At 43.1% G+C, this 24,677-nt stretch overlaps 2 protein-coding genes across 3 annotated transcripts in view; one reads left to right on the forward strand and one right to left on the reverse strand.

Moving 5' to 3' along the window:
* Positions 1-21,731, reverse strand: part of MPC2 (mitochondrial pyruvate carrier 2) — a 28,886-nt gene extending 7,155 nt beyond the window's left edge. Inside the window, exons 1-2 of the mRNA XM_039241892.1 lie at positions 21,461-21,731; positions 7,792-7,832 (exon numbers count right to left, since the gene is read on the reverse strand). Coding sequence (XP_039097823.1) covers positions 7,792-7,832; positions 21,461-21,569 — 150 coding nt within the window. The 5' untranslated portion in view covers positions 21,570-21,731. The remainder of the gene's footprint in view (positions 1-7,791; positions 7,833-21,460) is intronic.
* Positions 21,732-22,419: 688 nt separating this feature from the next.
* DCAF6 (DDB1 and CUL4 associated factor 6) overlaps positions 22,420-24,677 on the forward strand; it is a 141,989-nt gene continuing 139,731 nt past the window's right edge. For both annotated transcript variants that reach the window (XM_039241904.1, XM_039241905.1), the window contains exon 1: positions 22,420-22,742. In XM_039241904.1, coding sequence (XP_039097835.1) covers positions 22,646-22,742 — 97 coding nt within the window. In that variant the 5' untranslated portion in view covers positions 22,420-22,645. The remainder of the gene's footprint in view (positions 22,743-24,677) is intronic.

The following is a 24,677-nucleotide window of genomic DNA, read 5'->3' on the forward strand; positions in this document are numbered from 1 at the left end:
CACCGTGAAGCTAACCTCCATCAACTTACTAGCTGTGTGACTTTGGTCAGATTATATAACACTTTGGTCTTAAATTCCTCATGCATTAAATGAAAAGACTAGTAGCTACCCTTGCAAAAGTGATGAATGATTAAATGAGATAATATGCACAGTGCCTGGTAAATATTAACAACAAGAACAGTTGGTAGCTTTTGTCTGCGGAGCAAAAGAGAAAAAGGAATATTAGTTTTCTGTCCTTTCCTGCATTGTTAGCCTTAGGCTAGGAGGTAGAAGGTCCATGCTCCTTTTCATCTTTACTATGACCTTATTCCAATAATAGAACTAGATAGAGTCTATTCAGAGAGTGCTTAGAATAAACAGTAAGATTATGCAAAATACTCTCTAACATACCAAGAAAACACCAGCTTAGATCTACAGGCTATTTTACAGGCGGTCATGTAAGTGTTTCAGCGCACAGGCTCCGGAGCCCAGCGGACCTGGATGTCAAATCCTGACTGTGCCATTTCCCATGACTGTATATTCCGTCATCTGCTCTTGGAACCTCAGGAGGCTTACCCGGAAGATGGTAATAGTAATACTTACTTCTCAGATTTTTTTTTTTTTCTGGTGAAGATCAAATATGAGACATATCAAATAATTTAAAAAAAATTATTTTTTAATGCTTTATTTATTTCTAGGAGAGAGAGAGAGAGACAGCGTGAGCAGGGGAGGGTCAGAGAGAGAGGGAGTCACAGACTGAAACAGGCTCCAGGCTCTGAGCTGGCAGTCAGCACAGAGCCCGATGTGGGTTCGAACCCATGAACCGCGAGATCATGACCTAAGTGAAAGTCGGACGCTTAACCGACCAAGCCACCCAGGCGCCCCAACATATCAAATAATCTAATACAGTTTGGCATCTAGTGGACTCAAGTCAACTCCCTGTTTCCATCAGTTAAAAAATGGTTTTCAAATTGTCTGAAGCCCAGAACTGTGGTTCTTTTTGGCATCTGATTGTGTCCACGGGGTGGGGCAGATATTCCTCAGGCGGTATAAAAACCTTTTTTCTTTCTCTCCTTCAATATTTTCTCATTTATTTAAAAAAATTCTTATGACACTTTTAGAAGGAGTGTTAAAAAAAAATGAGATGCCACTATAGAACATTCCAATTTCCAAATGCTTAGAGATAGCAAAGCCCTCAAGATTTTAAACCATTAATTAATAGTTAAGTAAGCTAGAACATAAATAGTTCCAGCTGGAAAAGCAAATGAATAGGTATTAAAACTCTGCTTCGATAATAGGGGCACACGGACCCCAATGTTCATAGCAGCACTCTCAACAATAGCCAAAACATGGAAAGAGCCTAAGTGTCCATCAAAAGACAAATGGATCAAGAAGATGTGGTTTATCTATAGATGGAATACTACATGGCAATGAGAAAGAATGCAATCTGGCCACGTGTAGCAACATGGATGGACCTTGAGGGTGTTATGCTGAGCAAAATAAGTCAGGCAGAGAAGGACAAATACCATGTTTGCAGGTATAGGAGGATTAGGAGGAACTTAACTGAGGACCGTGGGGGAGAAGAAGGGGGGATATAGTGGGGGAAGGGGAGGGAGGCAAACCATGAGAGACTCTTGAATGCTGACAAAAACTGAGGACTGATGGGTGTGTGTGTGGGGGGAGATGGGCATGGAGGAGGGCACTTGTGGGGATGAGCACTGGGTGTTATATGGAAACCAACTTGACAATAAACTATTTGTAAAAAAAAAAATCTGCATCGATAATCTTTTTAAAAAAAATTGTTTAATGTTTTCTTTATTTGAGAGAGAGAGAGAGAGAGAGAGAGACAGCGTAAGCAGGGGTGGGGCAGAGAGAGGAAGACACAGAATCTGAAGCAGCTCCAGGCTCTGAGCTGTCAGCACAGAGCCCGAACCGGGGCTCAAACCCATGAACCACCAGACCATGACCTGAGCCAAAGTTGGACGCTCAACCGACTGAGCCACCCAGGTGCCCCAGCATTGTTTTTTAGTCTTATCCATTTTGATCTCAAAGACCAATTATTTGGTTTCAACAAAGGTAGTTAAGAAGGAGTTCACTCCAGTTAAAGTCTGAACAAGCACAGTGTGAAACTCTTAACGCAGAACGTGTGTGCCCTGCAGTAGTAGCCGCTGTGTGTGGTGGAGAGAACACGAAAGATGAGTTACTTTCATCTGCTGCTATGCTGTCATCAGAAGACTATGTAGGATTTCAACATGAACTTAAAATAGACGTTTTTAAAGGAGACAGACAGCCAACTAGCCACATAGCATAGATCACACTGTTCATGTTTCAAAAGAAACACCAAAGCTATTGATAAAACCCATAAACTTCTAAGTTGTGACAAACCTGGAGTCAAAGAGAACACTCAACTTTATGATAAATAGAGAAAATCATTCTTACTCTTTTAATAATGGTGCTAGAAAGAATAAACAATCAATTACATTTTATAGACATAGTTACTGTATAATTTTCAGCACTGATGTGGAAAGAAGAAAAGAAAATAATAATATGCTTTCCATTAGTTTTTTAGTATCATACTAGTTTTAAATGTTTTTTTTTGCTTTGATTTGCTTTTTAATAAATTAATAGACAACACATTTTAACATTAAAAAATAAAAAGACATTCACATATCATACTAACAGGGTTTCCTTCAAATGGACCATTAGTTGTTGGTCACCAAAAATTTCAAGTGTTTTTCTCTTCTTTTAACCTGTTCTACTGACATTGTAACCTGTCTCATCCTCAACTGTTCTATTTCTGTTCTGCAAGCATAACCATTTACATTAATCATTTGTACACCTCATAAAACTTACATTATGGGCAAGTGAAGTTGGGGCCTGTCCTTGCTTTGCTGGTATTTTGCTTTATTGTGTATTTTGTCCATTATCTCACAGCAACTAGATTGCTATAGTCTCTATTACCATTCAGATCTGAAATTCCATTCTAGCCATGAGAATTAATACATAAACATATTTATTCAAACTAAACACAAAATTATGTGTGAAGTTGAATAGTAAAAGCAAATCATATCCTTCATGGCTACTGTAGAATAATTTCAATCATGTCCTTATGATTCTGAATCCCATCATATTAAGGAAGTAATTCATGTGAATGAATGTTTACAAATATTAGTAAGACAGCTTACAAGACAAACTGTGTGGTAAAAGTCTACATTAAAATTCAGTCTGGGGGCGACTGGGGGCTTAGTCGGTTAAGCATTGGACGGCAGCTCATGTCATAATCTCGCCGTTTGTGACTTTGAGCCCCATGTCGGGCTCTGTGCTGACAGCTCAGAGCCTGGAACCTGCTTCAGATTCTACGTCTCCCTCTCTCTCTGCTCCTCCCCTGCTCACTCTGTCTCTCTGGACCCTAGAATTCTTGTCCTGAGCCTCTTGTGAGGAGTCTGCCCTATTTTTAAAAAATGTTTATTTATTTATTTTTAAGAGACAGAGAGAGAATGGCGGAGAGAGAGGGAGACACAGAATCCCAAGCAGGCTCTGCACTGTCAGTACACAGGCCAGTGTGGGGTTCGAACTCATGAACTGTGAGATCAAGACCTGAGCCTAAATCAAGAATCGGGTGCCTAACTGACTGGCTCCCCGGGGCCCCGTGTCTGCCCTGCTCACAGAGTTCCGCCGAACAGGAAGGGGGATGCGAATGAACAAGTTTCACCTGCTTGATGAGGAAGTGGGGTTTGCGCTCAGGTGGAGGTGGATGACAGCTGTCCTGGGGACAAACCAGGCTTGTAACGGAGGCTGGAATTTAGTCACAGCTACACTGAGGCGCCTCATTCAGTTACAGGGCGACGAAAAGCATAGATCAAATGTCTGTCTAACTATGTCACACGAAAAGGAGAAAAAAAGATCTTTCTGTGGGAAACACATTAGTGAATACACAGAATTCTTGCCTTTAGTAAGTTGAGAGTGAGTGAAAACGATATAGTAATTACTCATCAAGTCAGGAAAACAAACCAGAACGAAGTGTAGGGAAGCACCTGAAGCCAAGGCGCCCTGATCTACAATGTCAGCGACTGGCACTTATTCTGAAAAAGGCTCACAGGCCGGGGGGAGAGAATGCAGCCTTACCTTCCCTGCGTCTCTGGGCGCCCCGGCAGTCCGGAGCGCACCTATCTGTCCTTTGCGCTCTGCCTTCGGGCCCTGTGAATAGCAGCTGCCTCTTCTGGTAACATCTCTCCCTTAGTGGCTGTGGAAGGTGTAAACGAGGAAAACCAACACGCTGCGTGTGTGTAAGAAACAATGGACGATGGACGGCTGAGCTGCCACAGTATCGTCAGGCCATAAAGCTAGTTTTTAGTGTTTATTTTACTTTTTAAAATTTTTAAAAATGTTTTTATTCATTTCTGAGAGAGACAGACAGACAGCGTGAGCAGGGGAGGGTCAGAAAGAGAGAGGGAGATACCGAATCTGAAGCAGCTCCAGGCTCTGAGCTGAGCTGTCAGTACAGAGCCCGACGCGGGGCTCGAACCTACGAACGGTAAGATCGTGATCTGAGCCGAAGTTGGACATTTAAACTGACTGAGCCACCCAGGTGCCCCTAGTTTTTACTGTTTAGAGCCGAAGCATTAAAGAGGACATATTAAAATGAAAAAAAAAAAAAAAAACAACCCTAATGTTTATTTCTTTGAGAGAGAGAAAGAGCGAGAGAATGAGTGAGTCGGGGAGGGGCAGAGAGAGAGGAAGGTGGAATCTGAAGCAGCTCCAGGCTCCAAGCTGTCAGCACAGAGCGGGATACAAGGCTCGAACTCATGGACTGTGAGATCATGACCTGAACCAAAGTCAGACGCTCAACTGACTGAGCCACTCAGGGGCCCCTAAAACTTTTTTTTTTAACTGATGAGAAGTTTTTGCAATATATTGTTAAAAAGAAAACCAAAGGCCCAAAATGGCATCTCTTAGGCCCAGTCACCAATATTTAATGTGATTGCACTTTCAACCTCCCCCAGAAACGCTGTCTTAACCAGTCAGTTAGGAACTTCCTGGTTACCACCACGAGGTACTGTCACAGAGGTCTTTCTCCAAAGAAAGATGAGATAAGATAATTCACCAAGACTCTTTTGTCCTCAGGTGAAGGTGACCTCTCCTGGAAATCATCTTTTTCTTCCTGTTTATGACTTCTTTGTCCTGCTTTTAAAAACTTCCTCTTCTGTAGCCCTTGGGGGTCTCCCTCTACTTGCTCAGTGGGACACCGCCTCATCCATGAATCGTTCAATAAAGCCAGTAAGATCTTCAAGTTTACTTGGTTGAGTTTTGTTTTTCAACAATACAAATAATTAAAAAAAGAACTGCTCTGTAGTTCTTTATAAAATGAAGCTCCGAAACACTAATCTACTCTAGTCATTTTATAGATAAGGGGACAAACTGGCAAATTTCACTTACCTAAGAGCATAAAATTAAGTGACAGCCATTTCAAACATTCTCAACTACTTAGATTTACAGCTGAGTTTCTGAAATTGCTCCAACAATTTAAAACAGTACATTTAAGGGGCGCCTGGGTGGCTCAGTCGGTTAGGCGTCCAACTTCGGCTCAGGTCATGATCTCACGGTCCGCGGGTTCGAGCCCCGCGTCGGGCTCTGTGCTGACTGCCAGCTCAGAGCCTGGAGCCTGTTTCAGTCTGTGACTCCCTCTCTCTCTGACCCTCCCCTGCTCATGTTGTTTCTCTCTCTTCGAAATAAACAAAGCATTGAAAAAAAATTAAAACAGTACATTTAAGAAAAGTAAAATAGCCTACAACTCAACAAAAAACAACATGATTAAAAACGGGGCAGAGGGCTTAAATAGACATTTCTCCAAAGATATACAAATAGTCAATAAACACATGAAAAGATTCTCAGCGAAACTCATCACACTAGAAAACGCGAATCAAAACCCCAAGGAGAGACCACTTCACACCCATTAAGATATTAGAACACCACAGCAACAACAAAAGTAACAAGTGTTGGCAGGTAACATGGAAAACTGCAATCCTTGTGGACTGCTGGTGGGAACGTAAAATAGCGCATCTGCTGTGGAATACAGTGTAGCAGTGGCTCAACATAGTATCGACCCAACAGTTCCACTTCCGGGTACACGCCCCAAACAAAGAACTGAGCGCAGGGACTGGACCGGATACCGTACGCCATGCTTCCCCACAGCCAGCACGTGAAAGCAACTCAACAAATGAATGGATATGCAAAATACGGTGTCTATCACGGAATACTACTCAGACTCAAAGGAAATGAAAATCTGACACATTACACCACAGATAAACTCAGAGGGCACTGTGCTAAGTAAAGAGGCGCGAGAAGACAAACACCGTCTGCTCCCACTTACCTGGGTGCCTAGAGAAGTGACATGCACTGGGACAGAAAGTAGAAGGGTGGGGGCCAGGGGCACAGGGCAATGAGGAGTTGTTGTTTAATGGGCACAGAGCTTTAGTTTTGCAGGATAAAATGAGTTCTGGAGACTGGCTGCATGTGAATGTACTTAACTCTAAGAGAAGAGTTAAGATGGTAAATTTCAGGTGTAGTTTACCACAATTAAAAAAATAAAAAGCCTACAGAACAGTACTTTTCACAGTTTAGAAGGCAAGTAGAGAGAGGGCTCATTAAAACAAAATGACTCGGCTCCATCACCAGAGTTTCAGAGTTGACAAATCTGTGATGCAGCCCCAAAATCTGCATTTCTTTAAAAAATATTTTTTTAATGTTTATTTTTGAGAGAGAGAGAGGGAGAACACGCATGGGAGGGGCAGAGAGAAGGGAGACAGAATGGGAAGCAGGCTCCAGGCTCTGAGCTGTCAGCACAGAGTCTGCCCCACAAAGAGGGGGTGAGGGGGATTCACGACCTGAGCTGAAGTCTGACGCTTAACCGACTGAGGCACCCAGGTGCCCCTAAAATCTGCATTTCTAACAAGTTCCCAGGCAGTGCCGATGCTACAGGTCTAGAGAGGAGACTTTGAGAAGCGCTGCTAACAGCCCAAACTAGGCCTTTCAACACAAAATCAGTGATTTGCTTTATTATTTCCATAATTGTCTCTTTTCATTTTCAGCTAAAGGAGAACTTCAGGAATGAAAACTCTGGCATAAGGTAAAAAGCACTGGTCTTAGGAGTCAGAAGTTCTAGATTGTACCATGTATCAAATATACACCCTGTGATATTTTTTCTACTTTTTGAGACTCTCCTTGCCTGTATTTTGGTGTTGGTATCGTCAGTTCATATACTAAATTAATAATAAAAATTAATTTGGGGGGTTCTAACTGGTTCAATGGTTCACTTAGTCATAAAATCTTAGAATGAAGTTTCAAGTTCCTAGGCCCACAATTACAAGCTTTTTGAGAACAAATATGTTCCTAGAGGGCCTCTTATCTAAGGAGTTCAGAACTCAAGTAGGTAGGATGCTTTAAGCACTAAAAATGACACACCTGAGATTATTTGCATGAAATCATCTCCAGACAGACCATGAACATTAAGTTTTTTTAATGTTTATTTATTTTTGAGAGAGAGAGAGAGAGTGCGAGCAGGGGAGGGGCAGAAGAAGACACAGAATCCAAAGCAGGCTCCAGGCTCTGAGCTGTCAGCCCCAATGTGGGGCTCGAACCCACAAACTTCAAGATCATGACCTGAGCAGAAGTCAGAGGCTTAACTGACTGGGCCCCCCATCCACCCCCAGACTATGAACATTTAAAAAGTACATTCTTCATAAAAGTTACTTTTATAAGTTCCTTTTAAAGAATATATTTTTTTCAGTAGCTTCTACAAAACTCAAGACTTACCCATTTCATAATTGGAGCCCAGAAAAAAACTGTTTTGGGACCTGGAAAAAAGAAAAAGAAAAATTTAGAAATAATGCAACTATCTGATACATGTCTTTTACATTTTTTTTTAATGTTTATTATTATTTCTGAGAGAGAGTGAGAGAGCGCCCACGTTCATGAGCAGGGGAGGGAAAGAGGACCTGAGGCAGGTTCCACGCTGACAGCAGTGTGTCAGGGGCTCGGACTCATGAAGTGTTTGGGGCCTGAATTCAGGAGCTGTGAGATCATGACCTGATCCCAAGTCAGCTGCTCAAATGACTGAGCCACTCAGGTGTCCCTAGTCCTTAATAATTTTTTATTCCTCTCAAATGAATTCATTGTTCTTACAGTAAAATTCATTAATTCAATGTGATTTTAATACAAAGAGATATATACATCATAGGGTACTTTACATATACAACTAGTTAGTTGTAAATCTATTTACCTATCAAAATGATGACCTTGAAGCTAGTGGCTAAATAGAAATCACACTTGTACCCCTACCACCTAACAGCTGTTGAATTGAGTTAGCCGGCACAGCTGGAAGCAGTTTATATTCACCAGTGTTTAGACTTTAACTTTGATATATACGTGTATGCCTAATACACACACATAGATGCAAAGAACTGAAAAATTCTTTAAAATCAGAAGTTGTTTTTATCATTCTGACACTTATATGTTGATAAGCCTGGCTTATACTTTATAAAGAGTTTTTAAGTAAGTTTGCTGATTTTCTCGGCTATTTAAACCTAGTCCTAAAGTCCTTCTACAATCTAAGTCTCACTTTCTGAATCTTCAAAGGACCTGGCTACTATCTTTAGACTAATAATTCTTCAAATTCTAGAAGATCACGGCACAGGGTCCGTTGTTCCTTGTGGGCCAAAATGATTATAAAGCTAAACTTCATTTTCTCACCTTCATGTGACAGCTATTCATTGTCGTGTTTTCCTATGTACTTCCAGGTTTTCCATATTTTTTTAAGTTAATTTATTTATTTTTGGGATAGATAGAGAGCATGTGCGAGCAGGGGAGGGGCAGAGAGAGAGGGAGGGAAAGAGAGAAACCCAAGCAGGCTCTGTGCTGTCAGTGCAGTGCCTGACACAGGGTTCAGTCCCACAAACCATGAGATCATGACCTGAGCTGAAATCATGAATGGTGGCTGGGCTCTGTGCTGACAGCTGGGGGCCTGGAGCCTGCTTCACATTCTGTGTCTCCCTCTTTCTGCCCCGTCCCAGTTCACACTCTGTCTTTCAAAAATAAATGGGGGCACCAGGGTGGCTCAGTCAGTTAAGCCTCCGACTTCAGCTCAGGTCTTGATCTCACAGTTCGTGGGTTCAAGCCCCGTGTCAGGCTCTGTGCTGACAGCTCGGAGCCTGGAGCCTCCTTTGGATTCTGTGCCTCCCTCTCTCTACTGCTCTGTCTCTTTCTCTCAAAAATAAGTAAACATTAAAAAAATTAAAAAAAAACACAAACACTAAAAAAAAAAAAAAGAGTTGGTTGCTTAATTTACTGAGCCACCCAGGCACGCCTCAAGTTTTCCGTATTTTAAATTGTAGTGTCAGTCTGGACACAGTGCTGAAATGGTTATTAGGAGAATTAAAGCTATTGAGGAGTTCTAAATTTTGCTGTTATTTTTTTATGTTTATTTATTTATTTTTAAGAGAAAGAGTGTGAGTGGGGGGGAGGGGCAGAGGGAGAGGGAGTTCTAAATTTTGATGTTCTTGTAACTGACTGGAAATCTACATATATTCAATTGTCTGGTGACTTTACTTATCTTGTATCCGGTTCCCTTAGTTTTGTGCTGTTCTGATCACAACTCCCTTACACCCAGAACTCTAGTCACATAATGATCCTCTCCTCTATATCCTGAACAAGAACTGGAAACAATTTTTTCTCTATCGTTAAGACTATGTTGGAATTTTAAAATAAATTTAAGGGAACTAAAGAAATCGAAAAGAAAACATGAAGGCACTGAGTATAAGAATATAAATTTTGAATCCTAATTTAATTATATTTCAGCCCAGGTCACTGGTTCTCAACCAGGGGTCATTTGTCCCCCAGGGGACGTTTGCAATGTCCCAGGACTTTTTAGTTGTCACACCGTAGTGGTGGTGACACTGCCACTTCTGCTACTTCCTGGGGAGAGGCCAGGCCGACTGCTACACACCCTACAATACACAGGACAGCCTCCCACCACACATAACCAGCCACCCCCCAAAATGTTGACAGAACAGGCGTGAGAATCCCTGGCCTGGGTGGGCTGACAAGCTGGGAAAACACGCAACTAGTTTCATGCTGCCTGGTGGCTCTACACCTTAGCTTCTGCTTAGACTAGTCCCGTATTCTGCCTCGTCTTCGTCTGGCTAACTCCTAGGATCGATCAAAATCGGATCTTACATTGCACCTCCTCAAGGAAGCCTTCTTTAATGTCTCCAGTTTACACTAAGCAGCCCGTATATTGCTCTATTGTTTTCTGCCCTTAACGACTAAAATGATCTAAAGTGCATCCGTCACTTTCACCAGACAACGTGAAGACAAGGCTTATTTCTTGGTTTTCCTTAACAAATAATATTTGTGAACAGACCTGAATTGGATTAACCATGTGCAGGCCAGGTGTCAATCAAAGATATTCAAACTTCAGGTCTGATCAGATTCACCTTGACACTGCTTCATCCTCAAGGGTAGAATCTCATCCCCAGGGACATCAAGTTCCATTACATCAGGGCTGTAGCAGATTTTCACTCACTGGTTACTCTACTCTTAGACCATGATACTCCCCTATCTGGTTCCTGAATATTCTTCCCCTAAGTCTGATGGCATAATGTACTGATGCTATAAGACAGTCTTTTCAAACTCTCTAGTTATTTTGTTTAGCTTGAGCTCCTGAGATTCCCATCAGAGCACTCTTGGCTTATTTTTCTTTGTCATGTACAAAGTCTCTGAGTCACATGCAATATCAATTACTATGTTTATTTTTTATATTCTGCATGAAGGTTGCCTCCAGCACACAAGTGTAAGTCAGCACAACGTTTTGGTCTCTGGCTTTGAACTTCTCAGCCAACTCCTCACTTCCTATTTCAAAACTGATGCTTCCTCCTCTGCCACCTTCAACATGGTTTCCAGAATAACACCTCTAGGTTCTGGAGTCTTTATGAGCTTAAATATTTGATCTTTCAGAGTTAATCAACAGTCAAGCTTTTCAGTAAGTGTTTGCTTGGTAACTAATTTACTCAACTACCTGAAGCTAGATGATAGCTTTAAAACAGTAACTACTCCCTTCCTTTGCAACCAAAGAAAAACTCCTCAAACGTGAAATTATGGTTGCTAGGAACTGGACCACGAGAGGTATGAATATTCTGGTGAATAATTTTTAAATATAAAATAAGCCCGCCATTATTTTCACAACTGCTAAGCACCTGAATGAAAAAATCTCATTTGCAAATATGTATTATAAGACATTCTAATGTCTAATTTTCTGAGGTATCAGAGGATGCGGGCAAGTGACACAAATAGTCAGAGTTGGATATCTATACATGCAAACACATAGTGTTTTCTTCATTGTTGAGAAAAGGAAATCAGTGGCCTGACAAAACCCATGCCGTACAATGGACTAACAAAACATCGTAAAATGTATTTTAGTTCACTTTTCCACTTTATCTTAGCTAATCATTTTGTATCTTATGAGTAAACAAGTAAATTGAGACACGTATGAATTCAGGCACAGAGGTACTTCTTGAAAACCACAATCGACAGTGGAAACAGTCATGAGGAAACATTCCTCCTTCTTCCAACATCTGTAAAACGTTAAGTATTGACAAAGCAAAGCATCTGGAAATAGATCAAACAGTGAGAACACAATTTTACCTCGTCATATTGTCTTTCTAGACATGGTAAAGAACAGGTATATGTTCTACATAATGACCCAGCTACTTCTGTCTGCAAAAAAAATACATAACAAGACTTCCTTCAATTTTTTTAAATGTTTGATTTATTCTTGAGCGAGTGTGAGCAGAGGGGCACAGAGAGAGGGGACTGAGGATCTGAAGGAGGCTCTGCGCTGACAGCAGCTGAGCCCATGCGGGGCTCGAACTCACAAACTGTGAGATCAGGACCTGAGCTGAAGTCAGATGCTCAACTGACTGAGCCACCCGGACACCTCTAACGATTCTTTTTCTAAAATGTATTCATTTATTTTGAGAGAGCGAGAGAGAGGACTCGTGTGAGCGCCCGTGGGGGAGGGGCAAAGAGAGACCCCCAAACTGGCTCCCCAGCTTATGGGCCAGCTCTCTCTCTCTCCCTCAAAGTAAATAAATAAACATAAAAAAGCCCCACCTAATTATCTCATTGTTTAATGCTCCCTTGTATGAACAGCCGCGTCAGGGGCACCTGGTGGCTCAGTCGGTTGAGCATCGGACTCCTGGTTTCGACTCAGGTCGTGATCTTGCAGTCAGTGGGGTCCCCCAGTCAGGCTCCATGCTGCCTGCTTGGGATTCTCTCTGTCTCCCACTCTCTCTGCCCCTCCCCTGCCTGTGTGCTCGCCTGCTCTCACTCACCCTCTCTTCCAAAATAAATAATTAAGTAAGCATTAAAAAAATAATTAAATGATTATGATACCTGATGGGATTATAATACCTTAAAATCAAGATAATCAGACATAGAAACAGAGCATCTAGCTAACATTCATTACAATGAATGAAAAATTTCAATAGGTAGAAAATTTGAACAGCTGAAAATACCCTGAATAAAAATCACCTCTTATGAAATTTAATTGGGAGTCCAAGATGAGGTAAATGTGTCCCCACCAAATATAAATGTACATTCTTTTGGACAAAGAATTAACTAATAAGTAACACAATTAAGTAACATTTAAGTAATTCTTAAGTTTCCTAGAAGTCTACTCTTGGAAATTCAAAAAGGCCTCAAATGCTGACAATTTGGAAATATCAAGCATTAAAAAAACCACACATATTTTATATTTAAAACTATAACCTATTTTTAAGCATAACAAAGAAAAACACAGAATAATACAATGGTCATTTTCTCTTTGATACTATGGGTTTTTCTCATTTTATTTTTTTAAAGTTCATTTATTTATCTATTTTCAGAGAGAGAGAGAGAACGAGTAGGGAGGGGCCGATACAGGGAGTGAGAATCCCAAGCAGGCTCTGCACTGTCAGCGCAGAGCCTGACACTGGACTCGAACTCACGAAGCTATGAGATTATGACCTGAGCCAAAACCAGGAGTCAGATGCCCCTGGGTTTGTCTCATTTAAAAAAAATTTTTTTAAACATTTTTATCCGTTTTTTGAGAAACTGAGAGACTGTGAGAGGGCAAAGGACAGAGAGAGGGAGACACAGAATCTGAAGTAGGCTCTAGGCTCTGAGCTGTCAGCACAGAGCCCGATGTGGGGCTTGAACCGATGAACTGTGAGATCAGGACCCGGGCCGAAGTTTGCCACTTAACCAACCGAGCCACCCAGGCGTCCCTGGGTTTGTCTCATTTTAAAAGTGAAATTGATTTTTTTTTTTAAGGTTTAAGCTTTCACAGAGGAATCTAAGAAATTCTCCAAGGGAGTACCATAACCAAATATGTAAGAGACCTACATTTTCACAATCAGCAAAATTAAAAGGCAACTGACAGAATGGGAGAAGTTATTCGCAAATGACATATCAGATAAAGGGTTAGTATCCAAAAATCCATAAAGAACTTATCAAACTCAGCACCCAAAGAACAAATATTCCAGTGAAGAAATGGGCAAAAGATATGAATGGGCACTTCACCAAAGAAGACATCCAGATGGCTGACAGACGCATGAAAAAATGCTCAACATCACTCATCATCAGGAAAATACAACTCAAAACCACAATGAGATACCACCTCACACCGGTCAGAGTGGCTCACATTAACAACTCAGGCAACAACAGATGCTGGCGAGGATGTGGAGAAAGAGGAACTCTTTTGCACGGCTGGTGGGAATGCACACTGGGGCAGCCACTCTGAAAAACAGTATGGAGGTTTCCTCAAAAATTAACAACAGAACTACCCTATACCTAGTAATTGCACTACTAGGTATCTATCCAAGGAGTACAGGTTTGCCGTTTCGAAGGGGCACAAGCACCCCAATGTGTATAGCAGCACTATCGACAATAGCCCAAGTTTGGAAAGAGCCCAAACGTCCACCGATGGATGGCTGGATAAAGAAGATGTGCTACACGTATACGATGGAGCATTACTCGGCAATCAAAAAGAATGAAATCTTGCCATTTGCAACCACGTGGATGGAACTAGAGGGGATTAAGCTAAATGAAATTAGTCAGAGAAAGACAAATACCGTATGACGTCACTCACATGAGAAACTTAAAATACAGAACAGATGAACATAAAGGAAGGGAAGCAAAAATAATATAAAAACAAGGAGGAAGACAAAACATAAGAGACTCTTAAACACAGAGACCAAGCAGGAGGCTGTTGGAGGGGTTCTGTGGGGGATGGGCTACAAGGCGGAACACGTTGGGATGAGCACCAGGTGTTATGCATGGGGGTGAATCACTGGAATCTGCCCCCGAGATCATTATAGCACTAGATGCTAACCAACTTGGATATAAATTAAAGGAATTACTGTTAATGAAATATTACGTAAATTCTACCCAGAAAGTGTGTCATTTATTTTATGTATGATTCAGCCTTCCTTCTTGGAATAAATAACTTTACATACACACAAACACACACACCTACAAACATTGAACTGAGATGGTCTCTGTGTCCCAATGTGAAAAATAAAGTTTCTTATTCAGTGCTCTCACCACCTTTTCCTGTCCCCTTCACACGGTTTCTTTATGGTTTGCTGCTTTTCAACCTTCCTCAACATTCTTCTAAGTTCCTTATATTAAGCAAATTTGCCATCATGTGACCAGCTACTTACAAATCCTTAGAATTTGTAAAGGTTACTCTTTGACACGGATATATACTGTCAAAAATGACTCATTTTATTTGTACTAAAGCTAGCTCTGATTTCACACTAAGAATGTAACTAGGATACCATTTTAGAGCCATACAATCTTTATATCTTCCATAAGGACTTGGGAACAGCCATCACTCAAATTGCACACAGAATGTAAAGAGTATATAATCATTTTAAAAAATGTAGATTGCAAAGAGATCCAAACAGCTACCAGACTCATGAAAAGATGCTCAACATCACTCATCGACAGGGAAATACAAACAAAACCGCAATGAGACACCACCTCATCCCTGTCAGAACGGCTGACATCAACAACACAAGAAACAACAGGTGTTGGCGAGGATACGGAGCAAGGGGAACACTTTTGCGCGGTTGGTGGGAATGAAAACTGGTGCAGCTACTCTGGAAATCAGTATGGAGGTTCCTCGAGAAACTAAAAATAGAACTACCCTGTGATCCGGCAATCTCACTACTAAGTACTTGCCCAAAGGATACAAAAATACAGATTCGAAGGGGGTATATGCATCCCCAAGTTTATAGCAGCATTATTAACAACAGCCAAACTATGGAGAGAGTCCAAATGTTCATCGGCCGATGAATGGATAAAGAAGAAAAGAAAATGTGTTATATACACACATAGATACAAACATATACACACACAATGGAATATAACTTGGCCATCAAAAAGAGTGAAATCTTGGCATCTGTGACAACGTGGATGGAGCTAGAGTGTATTGTGCTAAGCAAAATAAGTCAATCAGAGAAAGACAAATATCCTATAATTTCACTCATATGTGGAATTTAAGAAACAAAACAGATGAACATAGGCGAAAAAGAACAGAGAGAAACAAACAACGAAAGACTTAACAATAGAGAACACACTGAGGGTTGATGGAGGGGGGTGGGCACTGAAAAGGGCACTTGGGATGAGCACTGGGTGTTGCATATAAGTGATGAATAATTGAAGTCTACTCCTGAAACCAATATTGTTGCACTGTACATTAACTAAAATTAAAAAAAAAAAGATACTTTCTCTACATAAAATAAAAAAAATTAAATATCGATTGAAAACAGGCTTTGGTGTGCCAAAGTAAAATAACAGGTGAAAAAACTAGCTAAAATAGTTAATATGCATTTTAGGCTTGATATACTTTAAATTTACATTATTTGTTCAGTTACAAAGAATCAATGACTTTTAGATATAAAAAGATAGCTGAAATCATCAGTTCAGGCACTCATCTCCTAAGTCAGGTCAATGAAGCCCAGAGACATGAAATTACCTGTGTAAAACACACAGCATGGCAAGGATTAAAAACTAAGATCTCCAAATCCTAACTTAACGATAATTACATAGTTTTCCCCAATGAAATCTGAGTTTCTTGAAAGCTTTGAAACGAAGAAATGCCTTAGTAAAAATATCAACTTGTAGATTATTACAGCTAAAAAGTACCTTAAAGAAAATCCAAGCCACCTTATTTTATTTTCTTCCTACACATATTTTGAGCATTTGCATGCATGAGTGGGAGAGAGGGAGAGAGGGAGGGGGAGGGGGAGGGGGGAGAGAGAGAGAGGGAGAGAGAAAGAGAGAGAGAGAAAAGAATTCAAAGCAGGCTCAATGCTGTCAGCACAGAGCCTGATGTGAGGCTTGATCTGATGAACCTCGAAAATATGACCTAGGCTGAAATCGAGAGTCAGGTACTTAAACAACTGAGCCACCCAGGCGCCCCCAAGCTCCCTTATTTTAACAGAGGAAAATACAAGGCATTTAGATGTTAAGTGACTTGTCTCCTACCAGGGAGTCCAAGACAGCAAGGAGCAGAACACAGGCCTCTTTGCCGCTCCTCTTCTGTCTGCTGCGTCAGACCACACTTTAAGCATTTTCATACCCTCGTATAACCAAAATCAATATTCTCACACGACCTGGAGCCATCAAATTATTCATAGCTTTCCTTAGGGCTTGCTTCTCCTTTGATCTGTCTATTGAATCAAACTAGGTGAGGCATAAATAGTCTGAATTTCATTAAAATCAGGTTCCTGGACAAAAGATGTGTTAAGTGTCAAACTAACAACTACAGCAAGCACGGTTTCCTTTCAGGATTTCTCCTGAGAATATAAGACCTCTACAGGTAGGGAGTTCTGTTTTATTCACTAACATACCCCAAGTGCCAGAGTAGTGCCGTATATACAGTAGGCCCTCAACAAATAATGAAAAAGTCAACTTCCTTGGTAGCTACTGGTTTAAAAACATCTTACTTTTCATCAGTATCTTACAGTTGTATTCAAAATCCCAACTTTCCAATTTGGCTCTCATTCTTTAAGTTTAAGGGTAACAGAGGTTATGACTGTAAAAAATAATAAATATATATCTATATATTTAATGTGCCTATAAACATGTATTAGATATATATTTAAGAACATAACTCTATATATTATACATAATATAAGTATGATAATATAATCTAGATGTCTAAATATCTATATTCTCTATCCTGGACTGGCATTAAAATTCTTCAGATAATCTCTGTAGCAAGAAAATAAACTGTTATAACAAATGCTAAAAAACTGTTAATTCATAACTATGTGCGTATCTATACTGCTTATTTATTTGATCCACATTTGGCTGTATTTACATGTAATAAAATAACATATACTCGGAACTAAGTTGTAGTAGTCTCTCTAGTATAACACCAGGGGCACCTGGGTGGCTCAGTTGATTAAGCATCTGACTCCTGATTCGAGCTCAGGTCATGATCTTGAGCCCCATGTCAGGCCCTGTGGTGACAGTGCAGAGGCTGCTTGGGATTCTCTCTCTTCCTATCCCTCTCTGCCCCTCCCCCACTCACGCACTGTCTCTCTCTCAAAATAAATAAATGCATTTAAGAAAATTAAAATAACATTTCCTTAAGTAATTACTTTAATTTTTATGATAAAGATAGTCCCTTATGAATACTGCTAACATGGGTTCGTTTAGTATGTCTTTATTTTAAAACACAGTTAGCTCTTTAAGATAAAAAGGAAAAAGCAGGTCTCTTACCTGAGAAAAATACAAATATTATTAGGATGTTAAAGTAACTTTTCCTGTGAGCCTTCACAGGGAGAATATCATGGAATACGGAGCAAGATATTCTCAGAACAGCGCACTAGGCATTGCAACAGATTTCACTCAACTATTTTTTCAAAAGTACTTCCACTTAAGCCAAAATGTAACTCAAGAAAAACAACGAAAGCTACGGTGAGGCACACAAAATGATACGGTTCAAATGCCTGTTTTATGGGCTGACTTAGTTGAAGCATAGTTTTTATTTTTAGTATTTATTATTTTATTTTCCCCAAGTTTTACTGAGATATAATTGACACATAACACTGTACTAGTTTAAGACGTAGAACATAATGTTTATACTGCAGTCGCTACACTGAGTTTAGTTAACTTCCACTGCCCCGCTTAGCTATGTCAGAAGAACTTTTAAGATCTACCGTCTTAGCAGCTTTTAAATATATCATACAGTGTTGTTAATTACAGTCGCCTGTTGTAGATTACCTCTCCAAAGTGTGTGTGTTTTATAACTGGAAGTTTGTACGTTTAGACCTCCTTCTAGGGTAGTTTTTGGGTCCTTTAGAGCTGTAGTCTCCCAACTACTTTTGAACATATGCCCCATCATTAAAAAACAAAATTTTTGAGCACACATCCCCTACATATTTTATGTATTTATAAGCTATGTAATAACTTACATATTCACATATATGTACATATGTTGATTCCACAGAACTCAATTGTATGCATATCCATATACATCTACCTATACAAATATATTTTTAAGTGAGATATGTAAAGAATAGAAATTTTAAAAGGATAAAATAATAGAAAGCCTTAATAGAAGGTATTGTTTTCTTCCTACATTCCAATGTTTCGTTTTGTGCATACCTTGGGACAATTCATTTTGGAACTCATAAATACAAATGACACTCCTTCACTAATAATGTTTTTTTCCCCTCAACTAAGCTTTTAAGTAAACATTGGGCAGTGTGATTTCAAGGTCATTTCTCTGACAAATACCTGGAGTAGGGCTATGCGGCTGGCTAGTGCAGAGTCACATACTTTCATAGTCAGGAGGTGGTGGTGAAGAGGGACATACCTTATGAGAACTGAACTTGCTAGAACACACGTTTGGTTAGAACCCTATTCTTACTCTACAGAGGTAGATCACAATATGCCAGGAAGAACACAGTAGTGAATGATGAAGACCTCAGGTCTAACTCCAGTATGTATCCTCGTGATCTAATGACATATTATATAACAATACTTCAACTCTAATATAGATCTATATCAAGACATTTTCTCGTTACCTATCTGGACATTCTGCCAGTGAGAAAATTAAATTTCAAAACTTCAGAATCCACAATGTATGATATCCAACTGTTAATATCCTAGCCTTGAATATCATTGTAAAAACCTCCGGTGTGTGAATTTAATCTAACGTTTAAATGAAAATTCAATAACATGCTATTATGCAAAATAGTATACAAAAAACCATGAATATTCACTCTGATAATTCTTGGAGCAATAATCAATGTTTCCTCAGATTTTACTCAATACTAATGAATCGAGAGTTATATTTTTCATGCTTCTCCATTTCTACATTTGCGTGCCTGTAACTTTTTAATCACAAATAATTCTGCAGTGATAGTTACTCTTTTTTATATATAATGTTTATTTTTGAGAAAGACAAACAGACAGAGCGGGGGAGGGGCAGACAGAATCTGAAGCAGCTCCAGGCTCTGAGCTGTCAGCACAGAGCCTGACACAGGGCTGGAACTCACAGACTTTGAGATCATGATCTGAGCCAAAGTTGGACGCTTAACCGACAAAGCCACCCAGGCGCCTGCCAGTGATACGTACTCTTATCGCATGTATTGGTTAAAAGCTTAGACGGGAGAGAACACTCGTTCAGATCTAAATGTAAATGCTTTGCTAAATGTTTTATAGCCATTGTATCATTTAATTTTCACAACAATCCTGAAATGATAATTACTATCCCCATTTTATAGATCAGAAAAATAAGGCTTCAGGGCTTTAAGGTCAAGGTCACACAGCCAAACTTTAAACCTGCCTGTGTCTGGCCTCAGAGCCTATTCTCCTTCCCCCAAGGGGGTTACAATCACCGAACTGATTCAAGAACATCAACATGAAATGCACGGTCTACAAACGAAAGATAATTTCTCTGGATTCGGAAAGATGACTGAATTAAAGTGCGTTAAAGCCAAGGCCCTGGAAAATATCACTATATCGCTGTAAAACCACCCCCCACTTCGGTGTTAAATCTGCTCCTCCTCTATCCTGCCCTTCCTACAGCCCAAACACGAAGCTTAAGAGAGTCGGAGTTGACTCCATAGAGTTCAGTCGACTCCAAAGCCTGCATTACTACAGAAGCGTTGCTCAACCCTCCCTCCTGAAAACCCTCGTCACAAAACACAGCACAATTCCAAAAAATTGAGTATTAAAAAAAGTAAACGTCTTAAAGAATTCTCCTTAAACTCTCCTTGGAGATCAATTAATTTTATAATGGGTACCATACTGCAGTAAATAATACACTAAAACACAATATTTACTTCATACTTTAGTCTGCCATTATTATACTATTCATTCCTTTATCAAACAGAGCCAGGTATCATCTCAGACTCCACAGAGAGGCTTCCTAGTCAAATACGAGGGGAAAGGACAACTTTCCTAACAATACCAGCTGCAGAGATACTGAACCATGAAGGAAAAAAGGATCACTTCTGGGTTGCACTCCATCCATTTATAACACAGTTTCTCACTTGCTAAATCTTAGGCTTGAGAGAGACCTCAGCACCTCCGGTTTTAGTTCCCACGTTATAGAAGAGGTAACAAAATTCTAGACCTTGAAGAGCTGGAAGGATTAGCATCTTCCAGTTTCTTAAAGAATTCTTTTATTTCAACCACAGGAATATTTGTTTCCAACAGGACAAATGAGAGCCAACATGTGCGAAGAATCAAACACACATGTTACCTTCAGTCCTCACACTGAGCAGATTTCACAGCAATGGAAATACCTAGGATTTCGCCCAAGGTCACATCTATAGGAAGAGGCGGCGCAGAATCACTCCGGGGGTGCACACGGAAAAGTCTAGGGAGGGCTCGCTCGGGAGTTTCATGTGCAAGGGCACATGGGACCCAGGCGACGAGGCAGGACACCGACTCGGAACCCCGGGCACGGCATCTGCAGGCCCCTGCCGGCCGGAGCTGCCGGAAGCGTGTGACCTTTACCCCAAACCCTGCGGGGCGACCAGCCGGCTCGGCTCCGCGTGGGTCAGCTGGAGGGAAACGGGAGCGAATGGGAATTTCGTGAGGACCCACACCGACTCGTGGCCGCGGAAAAGGGGAAGGATAGACCCCAGAAGCCCGGTCGGGGTTTGGGTCGCGCCTAAGAGATGGGGTGCAACAAAGGTCGGGAAGGGCGCTGACGCAAGAATCGCAGGTTTAGGACAGACGGGGGCGGAGAAGGCGGAAGGCTGGGAGGGTGGGGGACTGAGCCGGTTCCCCGGAAGGGAAGAGGCTGCGGCCGCGGAGGATGCCTTCAGCGGCAGAGCCGCCCGTGGCCTCTCAAGGTCCATTTTCGAAGGAGGGGGAGGGCGGGTGTCGGAGAGAGCCATTCTGGACCTATTACCTGCTGGGTGGTTGTAAATCGGCCTCAACTTCTCCGGCAGCATGAGCTCCACTTTATCGAGGACCCGGTGGTAGGTGGCCCGAAGGCCCCGGACGCCGGCGGCTGACATCTCTGCGGACGCGGGATCGTGGGCGGCCGAGCGGGACGGCGGCCGCGTGCTCCTCCCTGGATGACAACGAAGGGCACTCGTCACCTTCTCCAGCCGCGGCGCCCGGCGTCCTCCGCTCCCCTCGCGCGCCCTTCCCGCAGCCCAGCCCGCCCCCCTGCGAACCGCCCCGAGGCCGGGGCCCAGGAGACACCGGGGGGCGGGGGCTCTCCGGCGGCCCGCCCCGCTCCGCCCCCGCCCGCCCGCCCGCCCGCCCGCCGCGGGAAGGAGGAGGAGTCGCGGCAACAGGTGCCAGAGGGCCCGCCTCACCCGACCAATACGGCGCCCCGGCGGCAGCGCGCGTGCGCGGGCCGAGCTGCCCACGGTGATTGGCCTGCCCCGCGGGGTGGGCGGGGTCCCGCGCGAACCGCTAATCTCTCCTTCCTGCCCTCGAGGCCATGTTGGAGAAGGGAAAGTGAAGCTGCGCCGGCTCCGGTCCCCTTTCACTCTGACTGAGAAGGCCCGTAGTTAACGTGGGCTTTCCAGGCCTTCGGTGCCCCGACTAAAGATGACGCCGCACAATGCTCTTCTTCGTTTGGAATGAGACTCGTGACGGAGAGACGTCACATCTCATCATCATCTCTCTCTATCCCTCACTTGTCCACAGAGACTCGAGGATTCGGCCACGGCGTCCCGAGCCCGCTTTGCTAGGGTGAGGGCGGCCGTGGCGCACTCGGGCCTCGGCCCCGGGGGTGGTCGTCATCTCGCGAGAAAGGCTCGGAGGGGAGGGCGTCGAGAGCGAGGAGAGGGAGGAGCCGCGGCCGCCTCCGCCTCCTCCTGCTGGAGGGGGCCCGAGGGAGGGATTGTTGCTGATCTCTGGATGTTCTGGGTAGTCTGAGGAGGAGAGTATGAGGCGAGCTCCGGCCCGGGCGCGGCCGGGCTTCGGGGGCGAGGGCGCCGCCGCCATCTAAGCCGCCGTGCTCGCGAGGCCCGGCGCGCGGACGATGCTGGTGCGGCTCGGGTGTTGATCCGCGTGTCCCCTCCCCCTTCTCCCCTCCCCCACGCGGTGGTCTCCCCTCCCGCCCCGGCCCGGCGGAGCCATGTCTCGGGGTGGCTCCTGCCCACACCTGTTGTGGGACGTGAGGAAAAGGTCCCTCGGGCTGGAGGACCCGTCCCGGCTGCGGAGCCGCTACCTGGGTGAGCGGGGGCCCGGGGGCGGAGGCGCCGAGGTCGCCGCCCTGAGGTGGGGGAGGGGGCCGCGCCGCCGGGGCTGTTGGAGGTGGGACCGCGCCTCGGCGGGGGGCGCCCCGGAGTCCCTGGGGTGCTGGGTGGACGTTGGCCGACGGACTCCTTGCCGGAGTCCTCTCACGGCCAAGCCCCCCCCTTGCATGCTGCCAGCCACCGCCCTTGCTGGGCTCTCCTCGGGGGGCTTGGCGGGGGCGGGGGGCACGGACGCCGCTGGCCGCAAAGGTGTCGGCGTCGTTCGCGGAGTGGGATTTGGGAGAGGACTTGCCGCACCTCCCGGAGCCTCTTCGTGTCGAGCCAAAGTTGGCGCTGGTGCTCTTCCCCCGGCGCTCTGCCCGCTCCGCCGAAGGACTAAGTTTTTGTTGACAGCCCCAGAGGGTGCGGGTGCGGGTGCGGCGCCCCCCTGGGGACCTCCGCCCGGGACCGGCTCGGCGTGAACTGGCGGCGGCTCGCAGCCGGACCCTCAGTGTGGCCGCCGAGCCCTCCCCGCCCCCGCGCCCCGGTGCCGCCCGGCGCTGTTCGGGTCGTTGCGACCGCTCTGAGGAGGTGTAGGGTTTCGCGCTCCCCGTCCCTCCACTGCAAACGCACTTGGCCTTGACTGGGTCTCAGTTCAGCTTTCTAAAAACAGCCCTCGGCGCTGGAGGGGACGGTAGTCCACCGCTTTTCGTGTTGGTGACAGTGGTTTTGTGAGGATTCTGGGTCAAGCTGAGCCAGCTAAAAAAAAGTCCAGAAAGGTGGACGTATTTATAGTAAGGGTCTTTTTTTCTTCGGCCGAATTTCAGCACATTGTATTCTCTTTTATTGGAAGATAAGACATCATTTAAAAGCACCCCCCCCCCCCGGTTTTGTCACTTTTGCCAGGCAGGTGTTCAGTGACGGCATTCGGTTTTGCCTTCAAATCAAGGCATTTTCTTTAGAAAACGAAATCTTCCTACTGTAACGGTTCTGGTTTGTTACTTACTTGAGAGCACTGAGCAAGCATTTGTTTTTCCTATTCTTGTGTTTTAGAGTTTTCAAGCGACAGGTGAATACATTTTTGTCGTACAAACTTAATAAAAATGAAGCAGAAATTTCTATGATTCCCTCCCATTTCAGTCTCTCTTTCTCTCTCTCTCTCAGAGGTAACACTGTTATCTGTTCCCTGAATGTTCCTGCAGACCTTTTTTGCATTTTTACAAGCACACATGTACATATGGAAATGCTGTAGGGGTGTGTGTGTGTGTGTGAATCCTGCATCTTTGCTGTCGTCTTGTAAACCTTGTTTTGCAATTTGCTTTTTCTACATTCCCTCTTAGAGATCTTTCCAGGCAGTAAAAATAGACCTATTCAGACTTTTAAACTATTGCATAGCGTTTAACGGTATGAAGGTCCTGTAGTCCACTTGGACATTTCCTCTGGAAATGAACCTTGGCTGTTACTAAAGCACTCCAGTGAATATTTTTATACATGCTTGTATAATATACATATATTTATATATATATATATATACACAAATATACATATTTGTTCTAGGATAGGTACCTAGAGTGGTGATTAATTGTTTCAAAATTAAACATCATTAGGGAGTGTTTTTAATCATTAACCTAAAATGGTATGCAGTATTTCTTTTAATATTTTTTTTGTTGAAAAATAACAATTTTAGCTTGATAAAACGAACTTGAACACTGTGTTCTGCATGAATGAATTTGTTTGGTCCTGAATTAGTTGGATTGTTTTAAGTACTGATCTACATAGGTTTACGTATTAGCGTTTTCTTTAGGTTTAGTTTCTCAGCTGTATCTATGACAGTGGGTTAAAATATGAATCCATACCTTTCCTTTCCCCCCTTCCTCCTCTGTCTCCCTAATGGGAACAGAGTTGGCGTTGAGTAGCGTGGAATTGAAGAGC

Source organism: Hyaena hyaena, unplaced genomic scaffold (assembly GCF_003009895.1).
Source record: "Hyaena hyaena isolate Hyena2069 unplaced genomic scaffold, ASM300989v1 scaffold_201, whole genome shotgun sequence".
Taxonomy (NCBI): Eukaryota; Metazoa; Chordata; class Mammalia; order Carnivora; family Hyaenidae; genus Hyaena; species Hyaena hyaena.